This window comes from Stegostoma tigrinum, chromosome 5 (genome assembly GCF_030684315.1).
Source record: "Stegostoma tigrinum isolate sSteTig4 chromosome 5, sSteTig4.hap1, whole genome shotgun sequence".
NCBI lineage: Eukaryota > Metazoa > Chordata > Chondrichthyes > Orectolobiformes > Stegostomatidae > Stegostoma > Stegostoma tigrinum.
This window is the reverse complement of record NC_081358.1, coordinates 117,368,115-117,385,167: the sequence shown is the minus strand read 5'-3', so window position 1 is coordinate 117,385,167 and position 17,053 is coordinate 117,368,115. Positions and strand designations below refer to the sequence as shown.

General features: G+C 42.3%; 1 protein-coding gene across 5 annotated transcripts in view; it reads left to right on the top strand.

The window, feature by feature from the left end:
* The window catches only part of LOC125452103 (protein spire homolog 1-like), a 200,606-nt gene extending 183,744 nt beyond the window's left edge, over nucleotides 1-16,862 (top strand). For all 5 annotated transcript variants that reach the window (XM_048530105.2, XM_048530107.2, XM_048530104.2 and 2 more), the window contains 4 exons: nucleotides 7,655-7,725; nucleotides 11,319-11,346; nucleotides 11,441-11,586; nucleotides 15,189-16,862. In XM_048530105.2, coding sequence (XP_048386062.1) covers nucleotides 7,655-7,725; nucleotides 11,319-11,346; nucleotides 11,441-11,586; nucleotides 15,189-15,456 — 513 coding nt within the window. In that variant the 3' untranslated portion in view covers nucleotides 15,457-16,862. The remainder of the gene's footprint in view (nucleotides 1-7,654; nucleotides 7,726-11,318; nucleotides 11,347-11,440; nucleotides 11,587-15,188) is intronic.
* The last annotated feature ends 191 nt before the right edge of the window (nucleotides 16,863-17,053 follow it).

The following is a 17,053-nucleotide window of genomic DNA, read 5'->3' as shown; positions in this document are numbered from 1 at the left end:
TCCAGCAGGTTGGCAGTTAGAGTCATAAAGCTCTACAGCACAGACCCTTCATTCCAACTCATCAGTGCCAACCATATATTCTACATTAATCTAGTCCCATTTGCCAGTATTTGGCCCATATCCCTCTCCATCCTTCCTATTTATCAACCTGTCCGGATGTCTTTTAAATGTAATTGTGCCAGCATCCAGGCACCTCATTCCATACACGTGCCACGCGCCGCATGAAAATGTTGCCCCACAGGTCCCTTTTACATCTTCCCCCTCTTACCTTAAACCTATGCCCTCTAGTTTTAGACTCCACCCTAGGGTAAAGACCTTGGCCATTCACCCTATCTATGCCCCTCATGATTTTATAAACTTTTATGAGGTCACCCCTCAGCCTCCAACACTCCTATTCAGCCTCTCCCTGTAGATCAAACCTTCCAGCTCTGGCAACATCCTTGTAAATCTTTTCTGAACCTTTTCAAGTTTCACAACATCTTTCATTATTCCTCACAATGACTTCATGATTTTTATTTTAAACATTTTTTTTTAAAAACATGCTGCATTTATTTGTTTTTATCCTGCTCCGAAGCCTTTATTTACACTGTAGGAAGTGGGGAGGGGGTTAACTAGCCCATGTATTTGACACTATGGCCTTGACATTGGATTGGGCTGAAAAACTAAAGGCTTCAAAATAGAGTCTCGTGTTCATTCTGATAAATTATACACCTCACACCATTTTCAAGTTTAAAAAACTCCTGTGGTTGTTTGGTGCAGCCACTTGATATCGGTGTTGAGTCCTTTGTTTGTACAGGCCTGGAGGCCAAGGCCTGTCGCAGGCCCTGTGTTCCAGTGTCGGATGTGATTGCTGGCAGCATTCTGAGTGAAGCATGCCCCAAAATGGGCAGGAGCGAATGTTTACCTTCCACAATACGTGAAGCTGGAAGGAGAATATTAAAAACTGCAGCTCCCAGCAATCGCTTGAACAATGCCTGGCTCACTGTGTCTTGCAATGCAATTGTATTTCCACTGCCACAGCAGCACTGAGCCAGTGTTTCAGAACTACTTTATAGAACTGCCTACCTCATAGGTTAAAAGTTAATGTTATTGCTATGTAAGTAGAACTTAAAATAGTATGTAATGTTAAAGTTAGACTTACAGAAGCTTGTCCTTTCCCGATATCCTCCACAGTTCCTTTGTTGCCTCTTGCCACATCCAGAATTCTGAATTGGCTCTCCCTGAATGACTTGCGATTTATCCAAGGGATATTCTAGAGGTTTGTAAAATGGCAAGGGAAAGCTCCTGGGCCTGATATTACATGCCCCCCATCAGCTGGAAAAATAGTCAGCCTGGCCAGCTCACCCCCTTTCCAGCCTAACCCCAGGGTCAAAGCGATAATACACCTGATCACCCCCCAAATTTAAGTAAATAATTAATGACATTGGAGCATGTTAGAAGCTCAGTTGTCTTCAGTAGTATCGTTGGGCTCTTGTTGCACAGTGGTAAGTGTCTCGACCTCTGGGCCAGGGGACGTGGGTTCAAGTCCCACCTGCACCAGAAGCATTGTTGACACTGAAGATCTGCTGGCCCCTCAATTATCGGAGGGATCTTGTCCTTCCCAGGAATGGGTGCTCTCTCAACAGCTAACAAATCACCAAATGGTCGTGAAATGCCTCCGGGCCTCTTGCAAACAGCCAAGGTGGGATTGCCCCAGATTTCAGGCTTCACCATTGAACCGGTATGAAGGGATACAATTCTTTGAGAACACCGGCAGCAGGAGGAAGTACAGAAGATCAACTGGAGAAAGGAATATCAATGATCTCAGGGCCAAGAACCAATTCCAGTTCTTGGAAACATGTGCCAAATAGGTCAGGGGGAAATGTGGCTCTGGGATTGAGCAAGGACCCACAGATCCCAGAACCACAAATTTCCTGGGTGGACAGTCATACTCATTAGTGAGTGATTACCAATGATGACTACCTGGATCCACTTTTTATTAGAAAACGGGAGAGAAAAGAAATGCAATGCTCTGTTATTTTCTGAGGACCAATCAGAGGGAAAGTGAGGTACTGATTCCAGATATTTTCTGATGTCGATATTTAGTCCTTTCTTCATGGGTGCCTAAAAATCAGATCAAAAATCAAGTGATTGCAACTTCAAAAGAGGGAGTGCTCATCATTTGAATTTAGCATCCCTGTCATATGCTTATCATTCCAAAAAGAAATGTGAAATACTTTAGTTCCCTAAAAGTTACATGCCGTTAACTAGGGTGTGTGAGTATTCCATGCAATGTTTGAGCATCTGCAAATATTTCCTCCTTTTTTTGTGTGTCACAATCGAGAGATCCATGACTCAGAAACTTTTCATTCCACGAAAATTGATCTAATAATAAATTTTATGTGGTGGAAGTTACCCAGGAAGTGAGTGGTTTCATTCGTGAAGCTGTTGTTTTGGTTCTCCATGTCATCAAATGGAATCTGTTAAGTTAGCTTCAAATAGCAGTTTTACTGAAACCTAAACAAAAAGTGAGAGCAATGACTGAGCTGAAACAATTAACGGGTGATATTGACCAGTGGGTAAAGCAGGGACCAGTAGGTCTTGGGTAAAGCTTAGCATACACTTCGTATAAAAGTTGGAGTGCGTTAAGGGAGATCTTATGGTAACGTACTGAACTAATAACCCAGAGCCCCATGCTAATATTCAGGGGACACGGGTGCAAATCCCACCATAGCTTGGTAAAATTCAAATCCAATAAAAAGTTTGTCTAAGGGTGACCAGGTAGCAATTGACATTAAAAATTCACCTGGTTCACGAATATCCCTTTCCATGTCCAGAGACATTACATATCACTCTTATCTGCTTTTTAGGCAATTAATACTGGCCCAGCCAGCAATGCCCACATCCCAATTTTAAAAAATTAACAGCAAAATAAATTAAATGTTGTTACCTTAGATGCCTGGCAATTCATTCACTTGGTTCAAGCCACGTGATTCTGTATTTGTAATCCCACCAGTATTGGCGCAGATCGTGCCTTTTTGGGTTAGCAAGGTGTGGAGCTGGATGAACACAGCAGGCCAAGCAGCATCTTAGGAGCAGGAAGGCTGACATTTCGGGCCTAGATCTCTGATGCTTTTTTGGGTGTTTGTTTCTGCTGAAAAACCCTTTCCCATGTGTCATCTTTCATCCTTTGCCATCCAACTTAAACCAGTCAGCTCTCAATCCTGTCACCAATGGGAATTGTTTCTCTAATCTATTCAGACCCTTCATGATTTTGATGGCTTTGGTCATTCGTTCTTAGGAAGTTGGCATCTCTGGCTAGGCTACCGTTTATTGCCTGTTCTGTTCTGCTGAAACAAACACAGGATTGTTTTATCAATAAAGAAAAAGGTTTGGTGTCTGTATGAATAAACATATTGCATGTTGAGTTTCATAAAACACTTTAAACATGGAAAGGGATTGTTCAGCTCCCAGGCAGTTAAGAAAGAGAAAGCAGCCATATCGATCATCTGATCCCCATATTCTCATTTGCAGATTTTGTCATTGTAGTGCTCCCTGTGTCGGAGCAGAAGTGTAAAATTCCACACAGCTTTTCACCCGCTGTCTTTCTGCAGACCTAGAAGCTTCCCTGACCTGGCGTTTGGCTTCTGCGGTTCTGAAACCTCTTTGCTGTCTCCTGATGTGTCACTAACTAAGACTTCTGAAAAACCTACACCCTCTGATAGGATTTCCATTCACCCAATTTTAACACACATCGTGTAACTATCATTGGTATTTGTTGCATTTCTCTAGTCTGCAGTCATGAGCTAGGCTGGGTAAAGAACATAGAACGTAGAACATTACAGCACAGTACAGGCCCTTCGGCCCTCGATGTTGTGCCAACCTGTCATACCAATCTGAAGCCCATCTAACCTACACTATTCCATGTACATCCATATGCTTGTCCAATGACAACTTAAATGTACTTAAAGTTGGCGAATCTACTACCGTTGCAGGCAAAGCGTTCCATTCCCTTACTACTCTCTGAGTAAAGAAACCACCTCTGACATCTGTCCTATATCTTTCACCCCTCAATTTAAAGCTATGCCCCCTCGTGCTCGCCGTCACCATCCTAGGAAAAAGGCTCTCCCTATCCACCCTATCTAACCCTCTGATTATTTTATATGTCTCAATTAAGTCACCTCTCAACCTTCTTCTCTCTAACGAAAACAGCCTCAAGTCCCTCAGCCTTTCCTCGTAAGACCTTCCCTCCATACCAGGCAACATCCTAGTAAATCTCCTCTGCACCCTTTCCAAAGCTTCCACATCCTTCTTACAATGCGGTGACCAGAACTGTACACAATACTCCAAGTGCGGCCGCACCAGAGTTTTGTACAGCCTCACCATAACCTCTTGGTTCCGGAACTCGATCCCTCTATTAATAAAAGCTAAAACACTGTACGCCTTCTTAACAGTCCTGTCAACCTGGGTGGCAACTTTCAAGGATCTGTGTACATGGACACCGAGATCTCTCTGCTCATCTACACTACCAAGAATCTTACCATTAGCCCAGTACTTTGCCTTCCGGTTACTCCTACCAAAGTGCATCACCTCACACTTGTCTGCATTAAACTCCATTTGCCACCTCTCAGCCCACCTCTGCAGCTTATCTATGTCTCTCTGCAACCTACAGCATCCTTCGTCACTATCCACAACTCCACCAACCTTAGTGTTGTCTGCAAATTTACTAACCCATCCTTCCACGCCCTCATCCAGTTCGTTTATAAAAATGACAAACAGCAGTGGACCCAACACCGACCCTTGTGGTACACCACTAGTAACTGCTCTCCAGGATGAACATTTCCCATCAACTACCACCCCCTGTCTTCTTTCAGCAAGCTAATTTCTGATCCAAACTGCTATATCTTCCACAATCCCATTCCTCTGCATTTTGTACAATAGTCTGTTATGGGGAACCTTATCGAACGCCTTGCTGAAATCCATATACACCACATCAACCGGTTTACTCTCATCTACCTGTTTGGTCACCTTCTCAAAGAACTCAATAAAGTTTGTGAGGCACGACCTACCCTTCACAAAACCGTGCTGAGTATCCCTAATCAAATTATTCTTTTCTAGATGATTATAAATCCTATCTCTTATAAACTTTTCCAACACTTTACCAACAACTGAGGTAAGGCTCACTGGTCTATAATTACCAGGGTTGTCTCTACTTCCCTTCTTGAACAGGGGAACTACATTTGCTATCCTCCAGTCGTCTGGCACTATTCCTGTAGACAATGACGAGTTAAAGATCAATGTTAAAGGCTCTGCAATATCCTCCCTGGCTTCCCAGAGGATCCGAGGATAAATCCCATCCGGCCCAGGGGACTTATCTATCTTCACACTCTGAAGGATTTCTAATACCTCTTCCTTGTGAACCTCAGTCCCACCTAGTCTAGTAGCCTGTATCTCAGATGTCAGATTTCCTTCCCAAATGGCCACGAATTGGCTTTGTGTAACAATCTTTGTAACCATTGCACATTTGAGCTTTGTGTTACTGTGCTATGATTCAATGAACTGAACGAGCATTCCCCAGTTGCAGCTGTGGATTTACACCTATGCCTTCAGATGATTAGTCTTGGGCTTTCAGTTATTGGTCTCATCTCTGTGCTGCCCCACCTATACAGGGTAGGCATGCTCCCATTGGGAGACTGACCTAAGAAAAGAAGTTGAAAGTTCCTTGGTCTGCGGTCCTCCAGTATGAAACGGGCCATTCGATCTCTTGTGTCCATGACTGCTGTCTCACAGAGTAACTTGGTCAGTCCCACACTCCTGTCCTTTGCTTGTAATGCTGTTTTTGTCATTATTTTCAGATAATAATCAGGTCTTCTTTTGAAAGCCATAATTGGCTCGACCTGGTGTTTCCCACACCCTAATTACTCACTACTGAAAAACATTTTCCCTTGTGCCATCTTTAATCCTTTGCCATCCAACTTAAATCAGTCAACTCTCGTTCCTGTCACCAATGGGAATTGTTTCTCTAATTTATTCAGACCCTTCATGATTTTGATGGCTTTGATCATTCATTCTTAGGAAGTTGACATCTCTGGCTAGACTACCGTTTATTGCCCATTCCCTAATTACTGTTGGGAAGACAGTAGTGAGCCAAGATCAAATATTTAAATCAAATCTTCCCTCTGTATTCTCTGAGGAGAACAGCCCAGCTTCCTCCAGTCTATCTGTGTAACTGGTGGCCCTCATCCCAAACCATTGCCATAAAATTGGAGCTCTCTAACCTTTTCACATTCTCCTTGAGGTAGAGTAAACAAGTGGGGCACAGTGCTGAGTTCTAAGTAACATTAATACAGGTTCACCATCCTTCCTTTTGTAATTTATGTGCCCTGTTAATAAAGCTCAACATCCCCTCTGCATTATTAACCAATTCCTCAAACTATCCTGTCACTTTACACTCAGCTCCCTGTGTTTCTGTGCCAGCTTTAAAATTGTATCCTTTGTTTTATGTTGCCTCTTTTCCTCCGCTTTTCAGCATTAAATTTCATCTATCAATTTTCTGTCCATTCCATTCACCAGTCCATGTCATCTTGAAATGTAACGTGCCTTTCTCACACTTTGCAACACTTCCAAGTTTCAAGTCATTTTGCCAGTTTGGATATTTTTACCTTTACACTCAAATCTAGGTCGTGAGCAGGATCAAGAAAAGCACCAATGTCTGGGAAGCCCCATTATACACATTCCTCCAGACCAAAAGACAGTTGTTCACCATTACTCTGTTCCTGTCGCTGAGCCAATTTCATATCCATGCTACATCTTTCTTTATTATTTAATATGGGTCTTTTGTCAAACACCTTTTGGAAGTTCATGTGCTCAGCATCAACTACTTTATATTCATCAGCCCTCTCTGCTACCTCATCAAAAATTTCAACCATATTTGTTAAACATGATTTATTTCTAAGAAACCTCTGATGGGTATCCTACTTGACAAGCGACTGATACTTTTGTCCCAGAGTATCCTTTTTAAAGCTTTCCCATCGCCATGGTAAACTTGACTGTCCTGTATCCTTATTGTGCAAGGCTTACAGCATTGGTAATTCACTGGTCCTCAGCACCAACCATACATCTAACGATAACTGGAGGCACGGGCCAAAGTATTTTTTAACTCGAGGGCTGTTGAGATATTTCTTCCCTCAAGGGCATTTTTTTTTGATTTTCAGAGGCTTCATTTTTCATTCCCATTCACATCTTTATCAGATAATGCATTTATGTTGACATATGTCAACATAAGTCTCAATAGGCCAGAAGCAGTGTCCCAGGAATCTGAAACCTTCTTGCCTACACCACACCTGCAGCCAAACTTTCGTGTGTAGAGTCCCGCTTTTCCTACGTCCCCACCCAAAGCGTGTGACTGGGAAGATTCTGGAGGTTATGACCTTGCAGGTCTCAGTTGCCCGTTTTGTTGAGAGGCCCTTTGGATGCTCAAAAGCGGCTGTTGAGCAATCGAATTTCCAGGCCAGTGTTTACTCAGTGGGTGAATCAATATCTTGATGCTTTTGTTTTTACAAAATATATAAATGTACCTAGTAGAGTTTACAATGGCTACAGCCGTGGTTATGTGAATTATCTCATGCTGTTGTGTTGTATTAATCTACACATCCTTATTGCTGTCTCTCTGCAGTTGTGTTTCTGCTGCCGAACAAAGAGATTCTCGATCTTCACCTGGTCATACACTTGCCAATTTTGTAAAAGGTTTGTCACTGTGCTCCTCTTCGATGTTCCTTTGTCCAGCTTTCTTGTTTTCCTTATCATCCAGTTACTCACCCATACCCTTCAATGTGGAAGAGCGTGTGAAATGTTTATTCGAGTCAGGAATCAACTCGTAACAGGTTTTTAAAAAAGTAGCCCAGTATAAGAGGGAGCCCTTCAGAAATAATGAGGTATGATACTGAGCCAGTTTATACTCCTCCAGGTCCAGAACTCTGTTTGCTAGAGGACTGGTTGGCAGGCAGGAAACAACAAGTCAGTGGGTATGGGTAATTACCCAAGTGGCAGCCAGTGACTAGTGGGGTACCACAGGGATCAGAGCTTGGACCCCAACAATTTACAATGTATAATAATAATTTAGATGAGGAGACTAAATGTAATATCTCCAGGTTTGCAGATAACCCAAAGCTGGTTGGGAGAGCGAGCTGTGAGGAGGATGTAAAGATGCTTCAGTGTGATTTGGATCAGTTGAGTGAGAGGTATATGTGTGGCAGGTGAAATATAATGTGGATAAACATGAAGTTACACACTTTGGTAGCAAAAGCAGCAAGGCAGATTATTATCTGAATGGCAATTGGTTAGGAAAGGGGAAGGTGCAACAAGACCTGGGTTTCCTTGTACATCAATACCTAAGAGTAAGCAAGCAGATGTAGCAGGTGGTAAAGAAGGCAAATGGTCTTCATGGGGAAAGGATCCGAGTACAGGAGGAGAGATGTCTTGCTACAGTTATACAGGGTCTTGGTTAGACCACACCTAGGGAATCGTGTGTGGTTTTGGTCTTCCTATCAGAAGAACGATGTTCAGGCTATAAAGGGAATGTACTGAAGATTTACCAGACTGAATCCTAGCATGGTGGAACACATATATGAGGAGAAATTGGAATGGTTAGGACTATATTCACTGCAGGAAGAAGAATAACGGGGAAATCTCATAACATACATACATTTTGACTCAATTAGACATAGTAGACACAAGAAGGATGCTCCTAGTGACTGGAGAATCCAGGCCAGAATCACAGTCTAAGGATATGGGGTACATCATTCAAGACTGAGATGAGCAGAAATTTCTTCCCGCAGAGAGTGGTGAGTCTGTGGAATTCTCTGCAATAGAAAACCATTGAGGCAAAAGCGTTGAATGTTTTTCAAGAAGGAGTTGGATGTAATTCGTAAGGCTACATGGATCACAGGATATTTGGAGAAAGCAGGATCAGGGCACTGAGTTGGCATAAATTTGAAACTGGAAATACACAAAAATGCAAGAAATAGCACAGATCCTGGTAAATGACAGGCAAGTAGTTAGACTAATACATGTTGCTGGGAAATCACAAGAGGCAATGATTAAAGATAGAATGAATGACAAATTTTCAGCTGATCAGACAGAAGAAGAAATTATTGGGAGAAGGGAAGTGATGCCTGGTGAACCGTATGTTTTAGTCACTTCTCCAAAAAAATTCAATGTATGTGGGAATTTCTTATTCTGTTACCCATAAAAACCTCCAAAAAGCAATTGATAAAGTCCCTCAGAAGACACTGTGGGTTAGCTAAAGTTGTTTGTCACCAAATGGAATGCAAATTGTTGAGCTAGTTAGAGAACTAACTGAACAGCAGAAGACAGTAGGGGTAGTGGCATGCTGTAAAAATTGACAGGACATAAGGCATTAGCAGCATGCCATTGAGATCTGTGTTGGCGCCTCAGAATTCACTCTGTTTATTAATAATATACATGTAGCAAAGACAGTAGGACTTGGGGGATATCTCTAAAACTGGTTAGTCCCATATCTGGCACAAAGGAAGATTATTGTGGTCACAAGAGGCCATTCATCCTAGCCTAACAACATCACTGTAGGAGGGCTTCCACCAACGATTCCACAATGTTCATTTGTGACTCCTCAGATACTGAAGCAGTCCATGTCCAAACTGCAGTGAAACCTGATTACATTCGTGCCACACAATGACCATCTCCAGCAAGAGAGAATCTAACCACTGCCCCTTGATATTCAATGCTATTACCATCACTGACTGCCTCACTGTCACCTGTGGGTTGCTGTTGGTCGGAAACTGAACTAGACATCCCATCTAACCACTGTGGCTGCAAGAGTGGTTCAGAGGCTAGTAATCCTGAAGCAAATAGTTTACCTTCTGATTCCCAAAAGCAACTCTGCCGTCAACACATCACAGGTCAGGAGTGTTATACAATGCTCCTCATTTGCCTGGATGAATGCAACTCCAACAACATCAAAACACTTGATGCCATCCACGATGAAGCAGTCTGCTTGATCAGCACTCCATCCACCATTCATTCACTCCTCCACTGGCACAGAGCAGCAGCAGTGTGTACCATCTACAAGATAAGCTGCAGCAACTCACCAAGGCTCCCTCCGATAGCACCTTCCACCATCTAGAAGGACGAGGGCAGCAGATACATGGGAATTCCATTGCGTGCAAGTTCTGTTCTCAGGTACTTACTGTCCTAGAAGCATATCACCATTCCTTCACTGTCATTGGTCTTAAATCCTGGAACTCCCTTTCTCACAGCACTGTGGCTGTGTCTATACCCATGGACTGAAATATAGGAGCAGGAATAGGCTGTTTGGTGCTCTGACCCTGTCCCACTATTCAAAAAGATCATGGCTCGTCTGGTTGAAGTCTCAGCTCCACTTTCCTATTTGCCTCCATAAATCTTGACTCTTATCTGCCAATAACTATCCAACTCGGCCTTGAATAACTATAACGGACAGGCCTCCACTACCTCCTGTAGAAGAGAATTCCTTGTTCTTATGAAGCTTGAGCGAAAATCATTTTCTTTGTCCCTGTCTTTTTTATTCTTAAACGTCATGTTCAGGTGTAGAAAAGAGTGGGAAGGGCTGGTGAAATGCTGGCCTTTCTATCTAGCTGAGTAGAACATAAAGTGGTAGAAGTGGTGCTTCAGTGAAACAAGACCCTGGTTTGATCACAACTGGGGTTACTGTGCCTCTCCCTCAGGAAGAATATGTTGGTCTCAGAGGGAGTGCAGTGTAGATTTACCAGAAACTCCCAAGGGATAAATTATGGGAGTGAGATTACACAAACTAGAGTTAAAAGCAAAATACTGCAGATTGGGAAATCAGAAATAAAACAAAGTGCTGGCGAAACCCAGCAAGCTCTGTGGAGAGGGCAGATTTAATATCTTCACATCCTCTATGACACTTCTTTAAACAAATTAGGATTGTATTCCCTGAAATTAGAAGATTTTGATGAAGTATATAGTTTCTTGCTTATTAAATCTCTTAAAAAAGACATGAAGTCTGTCTCAGTAAAGCTCTATTATTACATTTCATAGAGAAAACTTTAAAATTGAGATAAATTCAAATGGAATTTTTTCTTTAAATGCTATAAGAGACTAACCTTTTTAACGTGTGTATGTGTGTGTATGTGTGTGTGTGTGTGTGTGTGTGTGTGTGTGTCACAGCAATAAAATACTTCATAAAATAGGCAACATAATCCTCAAACAAAGTACCGAATCCAACAACAGGTTAATTAATTCTTTAAAAAGTTCTTTGATGACTTAACCAATTTTAATTCTCGATTATCTTTCCACAGACCAGTGTGCTCCCAGTGTTGTAAAAAGGTGCGTTCAATATATTTTTATCTGAATGTATTCATCGTTCTTTATCTATCAAAACGCCTCTTTTGTTGAAATCCATTTTTTGTTTGTGGTTTAGATGCGACTACCCTCCAAACCATACAGCAATCTTCCAATCTTTTCATTGGGACCTTCAGCTTCGCCAAAAGAGGGGAAAGTATTGAAATCTGAGAGGCTCTCAGGCAGCCGCCGTCGTCATGATGGTCAACACAAGAGTCTAGTCAGGTACAAAGGACCCCACCAATTCCTCAGTACAAAAGGAAAGCATAACAGATCAGTCTCAGTTATTTCAGAGATAGTAGGAACTGCCGATGCTGGAGAATATGAGATATCAAAGTGTAGAGCTGGATGAACACAGCAGGCCAAGCAGCATCAGAAGAGCAGGAAAGCTGACATTTTGGGCCCAGACGCTTCTTCAGAAATGGGGGAGGGGAAGGGGGTTCTGAAATAAATAGGGAGAGAGGGAGATGCGGATAGAAGTTGGATAAAGGAGAAGATAGGTGGAGAGGAGACAGACAGGTCAGAGAGGCGGGGTTGGAGCCAGTAAAGGTGTGTGTAGGTGGGGAGTTAGGGAGGGGATAGTCAGCCCAGGGAGGATGGACAGGTCAAGGGGGCAGGATAAGTTTAGTAGGTAGGAGATGGGGGTGGGGCTTGAGGTGGGAGGAAGGGATAGGTGAGAGGAAGAACAAGTTAGGGAGGCAGGGACAAGCTTGGCTGGTTTTGTGATGCAGTTGTGGGAGGGGAAGATTTTGAAGCTTGTGAAGTCCACATTGATACCGTTGGGCTGCAGGGTTCCCAAGCGAAATATGAGTTGCTGTTCCTGGAACCTTTGAGTGGCATTGTTGTGGCACTGCAGGAGGACCAGGATGGACATGTTATTTCAGGAATGGGAGGGAGTGTGGAGTGGACAAGGGAGTCATGGAGAGAGTGGTCCCTCTGGAAAGCAGATAAGGGTGGGGAAGGAAAATGTCTTTGGTAGTGGGGTCGGATTGCAGATGGCGGAATTGTCAGAGGATGATGCGTTGGATCCGGAGGTTGGTGGGTTGGTACATGAGGACAAGGGGGATTCTGTTTTGGTTGGTATTGCGGGAAGGGGATGTGAGGGATGAGTTGTGGGAAATGTGGGAGACATGGTTGAGGGTGTTCTCAACCACTGAGGGGAGGAAGTTGCGGTCCTTGAAAAACGAGGACATCTGAGATGTTTGGGAGTGGAATGCCTTATCCTAGGAGCAGATGCGGTGGAGGCGAAGGAACTTGGAACAGGCGATGGCATTTTTGCAGGAAGTTTGGTGAGAGGAGGTGTATTCTACGTAGCTACGGGAGTCAGTGGGCTTGATCTGGATATTGGTTTCCAGATGGTAGCCGGAGATGGAAACAGAAGTGTCCAGGAAGGAGAGAGAAGTATCAGAGATGGTCCAGGTGAACTTAAGGTTGGAGTGGAACGTGTTCAGAATGTGTGGCTATTGGACCATAAGATATAGGAGCACAGTTAGGCCATTTGACCCATCAAGTCTGTTCTGCCATTCAATTGTGGCTGATGTGCATCTTAACCCCATTCTCCTGCCTTCTCCCCATGACCCTTGATGCCCTTAATAATTAAGAAGCTAGCTAACTCTGTCTTAAAGACACTCAATGACTTGGCCTCCATAACCTTCTGCAGCAATGAGTTCCACAGATTTGCCACCCTCTGGCTGAAGAAATCTTCCTCATCTCAGTTCTAATGCATTATGCCTTCATTCTGAGCCTGTGCCCTCGGGTCTTAGTCTCTCTTACAAATGGAACATCTTCTCAACGTCCACTCTATTCCAGCCTGTTTGAAATTACTGCAGATTCTGGAAATCTGAGATATAATTGGAATGTACCGGTGTGTAACCAGGTGTTTCTAACTAAACTAAAAAACAATTGCAATTTAAAGCTTTTTAAATGTTCCTATTGTTTGTTAATTGTTCCTATTGTGCCCAAAGGTTCCAGTTTTTCCTTTGGAACCTCCTCAAAGACTGGCAAACAAACACAGTTGGCAGATGGGATGATGGAGACCAGTTCAACCTAGGGTCCTGACGATTAATTAAATTTGAGAATAGGGAAGCTGTAGTACAAATTTTGTTTAAGGCCATTGGGAAATGGAAAGGGACTCTGTTTGTACTGGAGGTAATTTGTGCTAATTCTGCAGCTTTTCCGATGCAATTAGTCCTCTTTGGGGCAAATTGTCCTGAGCTGAACGGTGTTATTAGGCGGAAACTGTATCCCACCACAAATAACTCTAATCACCAAAATGTTCTTTCTTTTTTCTCTTGCCTACTGTGCGGAATCCAGTGAGGGTCATGTGGAAAAGTGCACTGGGCTGCACAGGATTTACCATTACAGATGTTAGAAGTAGAAGCTGTGTAATATTGCAAAGTTTCAACAGCGAGGGGATTCCAGTTAGAGTTTCAGCAGGAGGGAGAAGCCGGTGATATTGCGAAGGTGAACATGGTCTGAGATGGTAAAGGAAGATAGGTTTACTGTTGGACAATACTGGCAGTGTACGACGATAGTCACTATGTTACATCACAGATTTCCAGACATCAGAGGCTTTGCAAAACAGTAAAACTATCTAATGCAGCTCAGATAGAAGTGGTTGGTGAGCCAAGTTTTTCTGGAGTAAAGATTTGTCCAGTTGAAGTCACACTTCCTCACTTGTCCAGTTGTCTTAAAATGAAGTCAATATTTCATTCATGGTTTTTTTTTGCTTGTGTATTTGTTCTGCTCCCTCATCGTTAAGAAAATACGTCTTTTTCAGATGTGAAGTATTACACCTTGCACATCTGCACATTCACCTTTATCTGATGCGGCTTTGCTCATTGGATATTTCCCTTTATAACTTCCTTCTTCCATCCATACAATTTCCTTGATCCCAATGTAAAAACAGGGACCAAGTGTTCATGGCAACAATCTGCTAGTCTCTTATTACAATTTCACCTGCATCTGTCATCACACTGTCATCTTTACCACTCCCTTAAATATGTTATTTAAAAAGTTTGCTTTTAGTTTTAATAGGCCTCTTTTTTTCTATTCATTTGTAGCTTTTTATAGCTCTTTCAGTCTGCAGAATTTCCAGTGTGGCTTTGCTCATAATTCCCCTTTTTAACATCTCCCTTCCATTGACACAACTCCCAAAGTCTCCACTCCCTGTTTTTAAAAAAAGGCACCAAATGTTAGTTTAGTAATCTGCTTGTCCCTTATTGTGGTCTCATTTGTAAATATCTTATATATTCAACTGCATCTGTCTGATCTTCCCCTGAACTGGGCTCAAAGCAGCAGTAGGGGAAGAGGTGAACTCACTGTAAATTATTTTCTGCAGTTCAGCAAGAAATCGCCGGCTTTTCTGACACCAAAACAAAATGTGAAGAGTCTCAGCCAGTGCTTCTACCATATATTTTAAATTAACTGAGTGCCTCTGTGTAGCTGTCAAGCATAATATCAAAACCTTTGTACAATAGGATGAATGTAACAGATATAACAGATATGTGGCATTGATGATTTGAATTTGTGATTGATTGAGCGGGAATACTTTTGTCCTGAAGTTTAGGGTTCACCAAACATGCAGCAAGTTGTTCAGGGCTGTTCGTTTCCCTTCTGCCTTCAGAACAAGGAGAATAATGAGGTTTTATCAGCCAACTGTATCAGAATTAATAAGTGAGATTATGAGGAAATGCCACTGCCAATGAAACCAACTTTGAGCTTATTTTCAGGGGAGCAACAGGACCCAGTGCTGAACAACCCCGGCCACATAAATACATGTGGCTGTAGACATCCCTCTTTACCACAAGTCTTTTAATCTTTTACAGATTTCCGTCAGTGTCCAAACCTTCAGAGAAACCAACCGATAGCCTAGAGTTTCCCAAAGAGCTGATGGAGGACTGGAGCACGATGGAAGTTTGTGTTGACTGTAAGAAATTCATTTCTGAAATCATAAGTTCCAGTCGGCGGAGTCTGGTCCTGGCAAACAAGCGGGCCAGGTTAAAACGGAAAACTCAGTCCTTTTATATGTCCTCGGAAAGTGCATCAGAATTTCGGCTAGCAGCACCCAAGGAACGAACTATCAAAGAGGTTTAGACTTGTGCCTTTTTATTTTCTTCCTGAAGCTGCTTCTTTCTTTGAAGAGGCATTTCAGAACAAAATAACTGGAAATTGATCCACAAACACACAGGAACATGGACTGACTATGCTAAAATTCACAATTATCTAGCTTTCACGTATTAATAAAAGTCAGGGTTCATTTGTATGGTCATATCTTTGTCTTATCAAACATGGAATAATGTAACAAAATATAAATTGCTGGAAAAGCTCAGCAAATCTGGCAGCAGCTGGGAGAGAAATCAGAGTTAGTTTGTCGGGTCAAATGAATTAATTCATTAATTCTGATTTCTCTGTGAGTGACCCTTCACTCGAGCCGAATCGTTAATTCTCTGCTTTCTCCTCACAGATGCTGTCAGACCTGCTGAGCGTTTCTAGCAATTTCTGTTCTTGTTTCTGATTTACAGCAGCTGGAGTTCTTTCAGTTTTTATGAAATAGCGTAAGTTACCTGTATATAATTGTAATATATTTTATTAACAGGAGGGTTTGGACCCCACTGACATTGGGAATGGACATTTAAATCCACTTGCAGCAGGTGAAAAATTGATAACTTGTATAATATTTAATCTGTGCAGTATATATACATTGAATATGCTACAGAAGATCTTAGTTTAAACTTGAACATCTTCTAAGGTAATGATCTTATTTGATGGAGTCATTTTTTTTAACTTAAACTTTGTGTCAATGGTTTATAGGTGAGGGAGAAAGCTGTTAAGGGCAACGTGAGCTCACTTTTTTATCATTTAAAAACAGAGGCGCATTTATTTTTAAACTGGATGATGATGGATATACGACACGGACCCCTCTCTGTTTTCAGCAACAGAAAATTGTCAGTATTTGTCAAAACTGACATCAGACCTGTATTGAACACTTCTTTGCCAGCTTACATAGGACAGTTTTTGCACTTATGTGAAGTACTCGATTCATGCTCTCTTTCGAAACTTCTCCATGGCAGTAGATCTTAAGATCACGAGAAGCAGAGATAGGAGTAGGCCATTCAGCCCATTGAGCCTGCTTTGCCATTTAATAAGACCATGCGATCTGATTGTGATCTTACCTTTTCCTGAAGTAGCTTTTTGACCAGTCACCCACTGAGCTGATCAACCCAGCTTATTGCAATAAATTCATTGCTAATCCAACATGTTGCCTTTCAGTCTTGGCTTACTGGTAATTAGCCTGAATACCTAAGGAATGAATTGCCATAGTTTCCCCTTCTTTTACTCCACTCCACAGTACTGCAATATATAGTTTCAATGTTATTACTGTAGAGCTGATGTGAACAAGACATGCCATTTGGTTCAGGTACTACTGAGTTTCCCTGTATGTTCAATGTAAATGCAATGACTGTTCATGCATCAATTAAAAATTTAATCTTTATAATGAATATTGCCTTTCATTATCTATGGGAAGAGCCAGTGCTCACTGTACAGGTACATTAGGAAGGGAATTCAGGATTTTGACCCAGAAATGGCAGTGTGTTTCCAAGTCAGGATGATGAGGGGGGAAACTTGCAGATGATGGTGTGCTGCTGCTCTTGTCCTTCTAGACGGTAAAGGTTACAGATTTGGAAGGTGC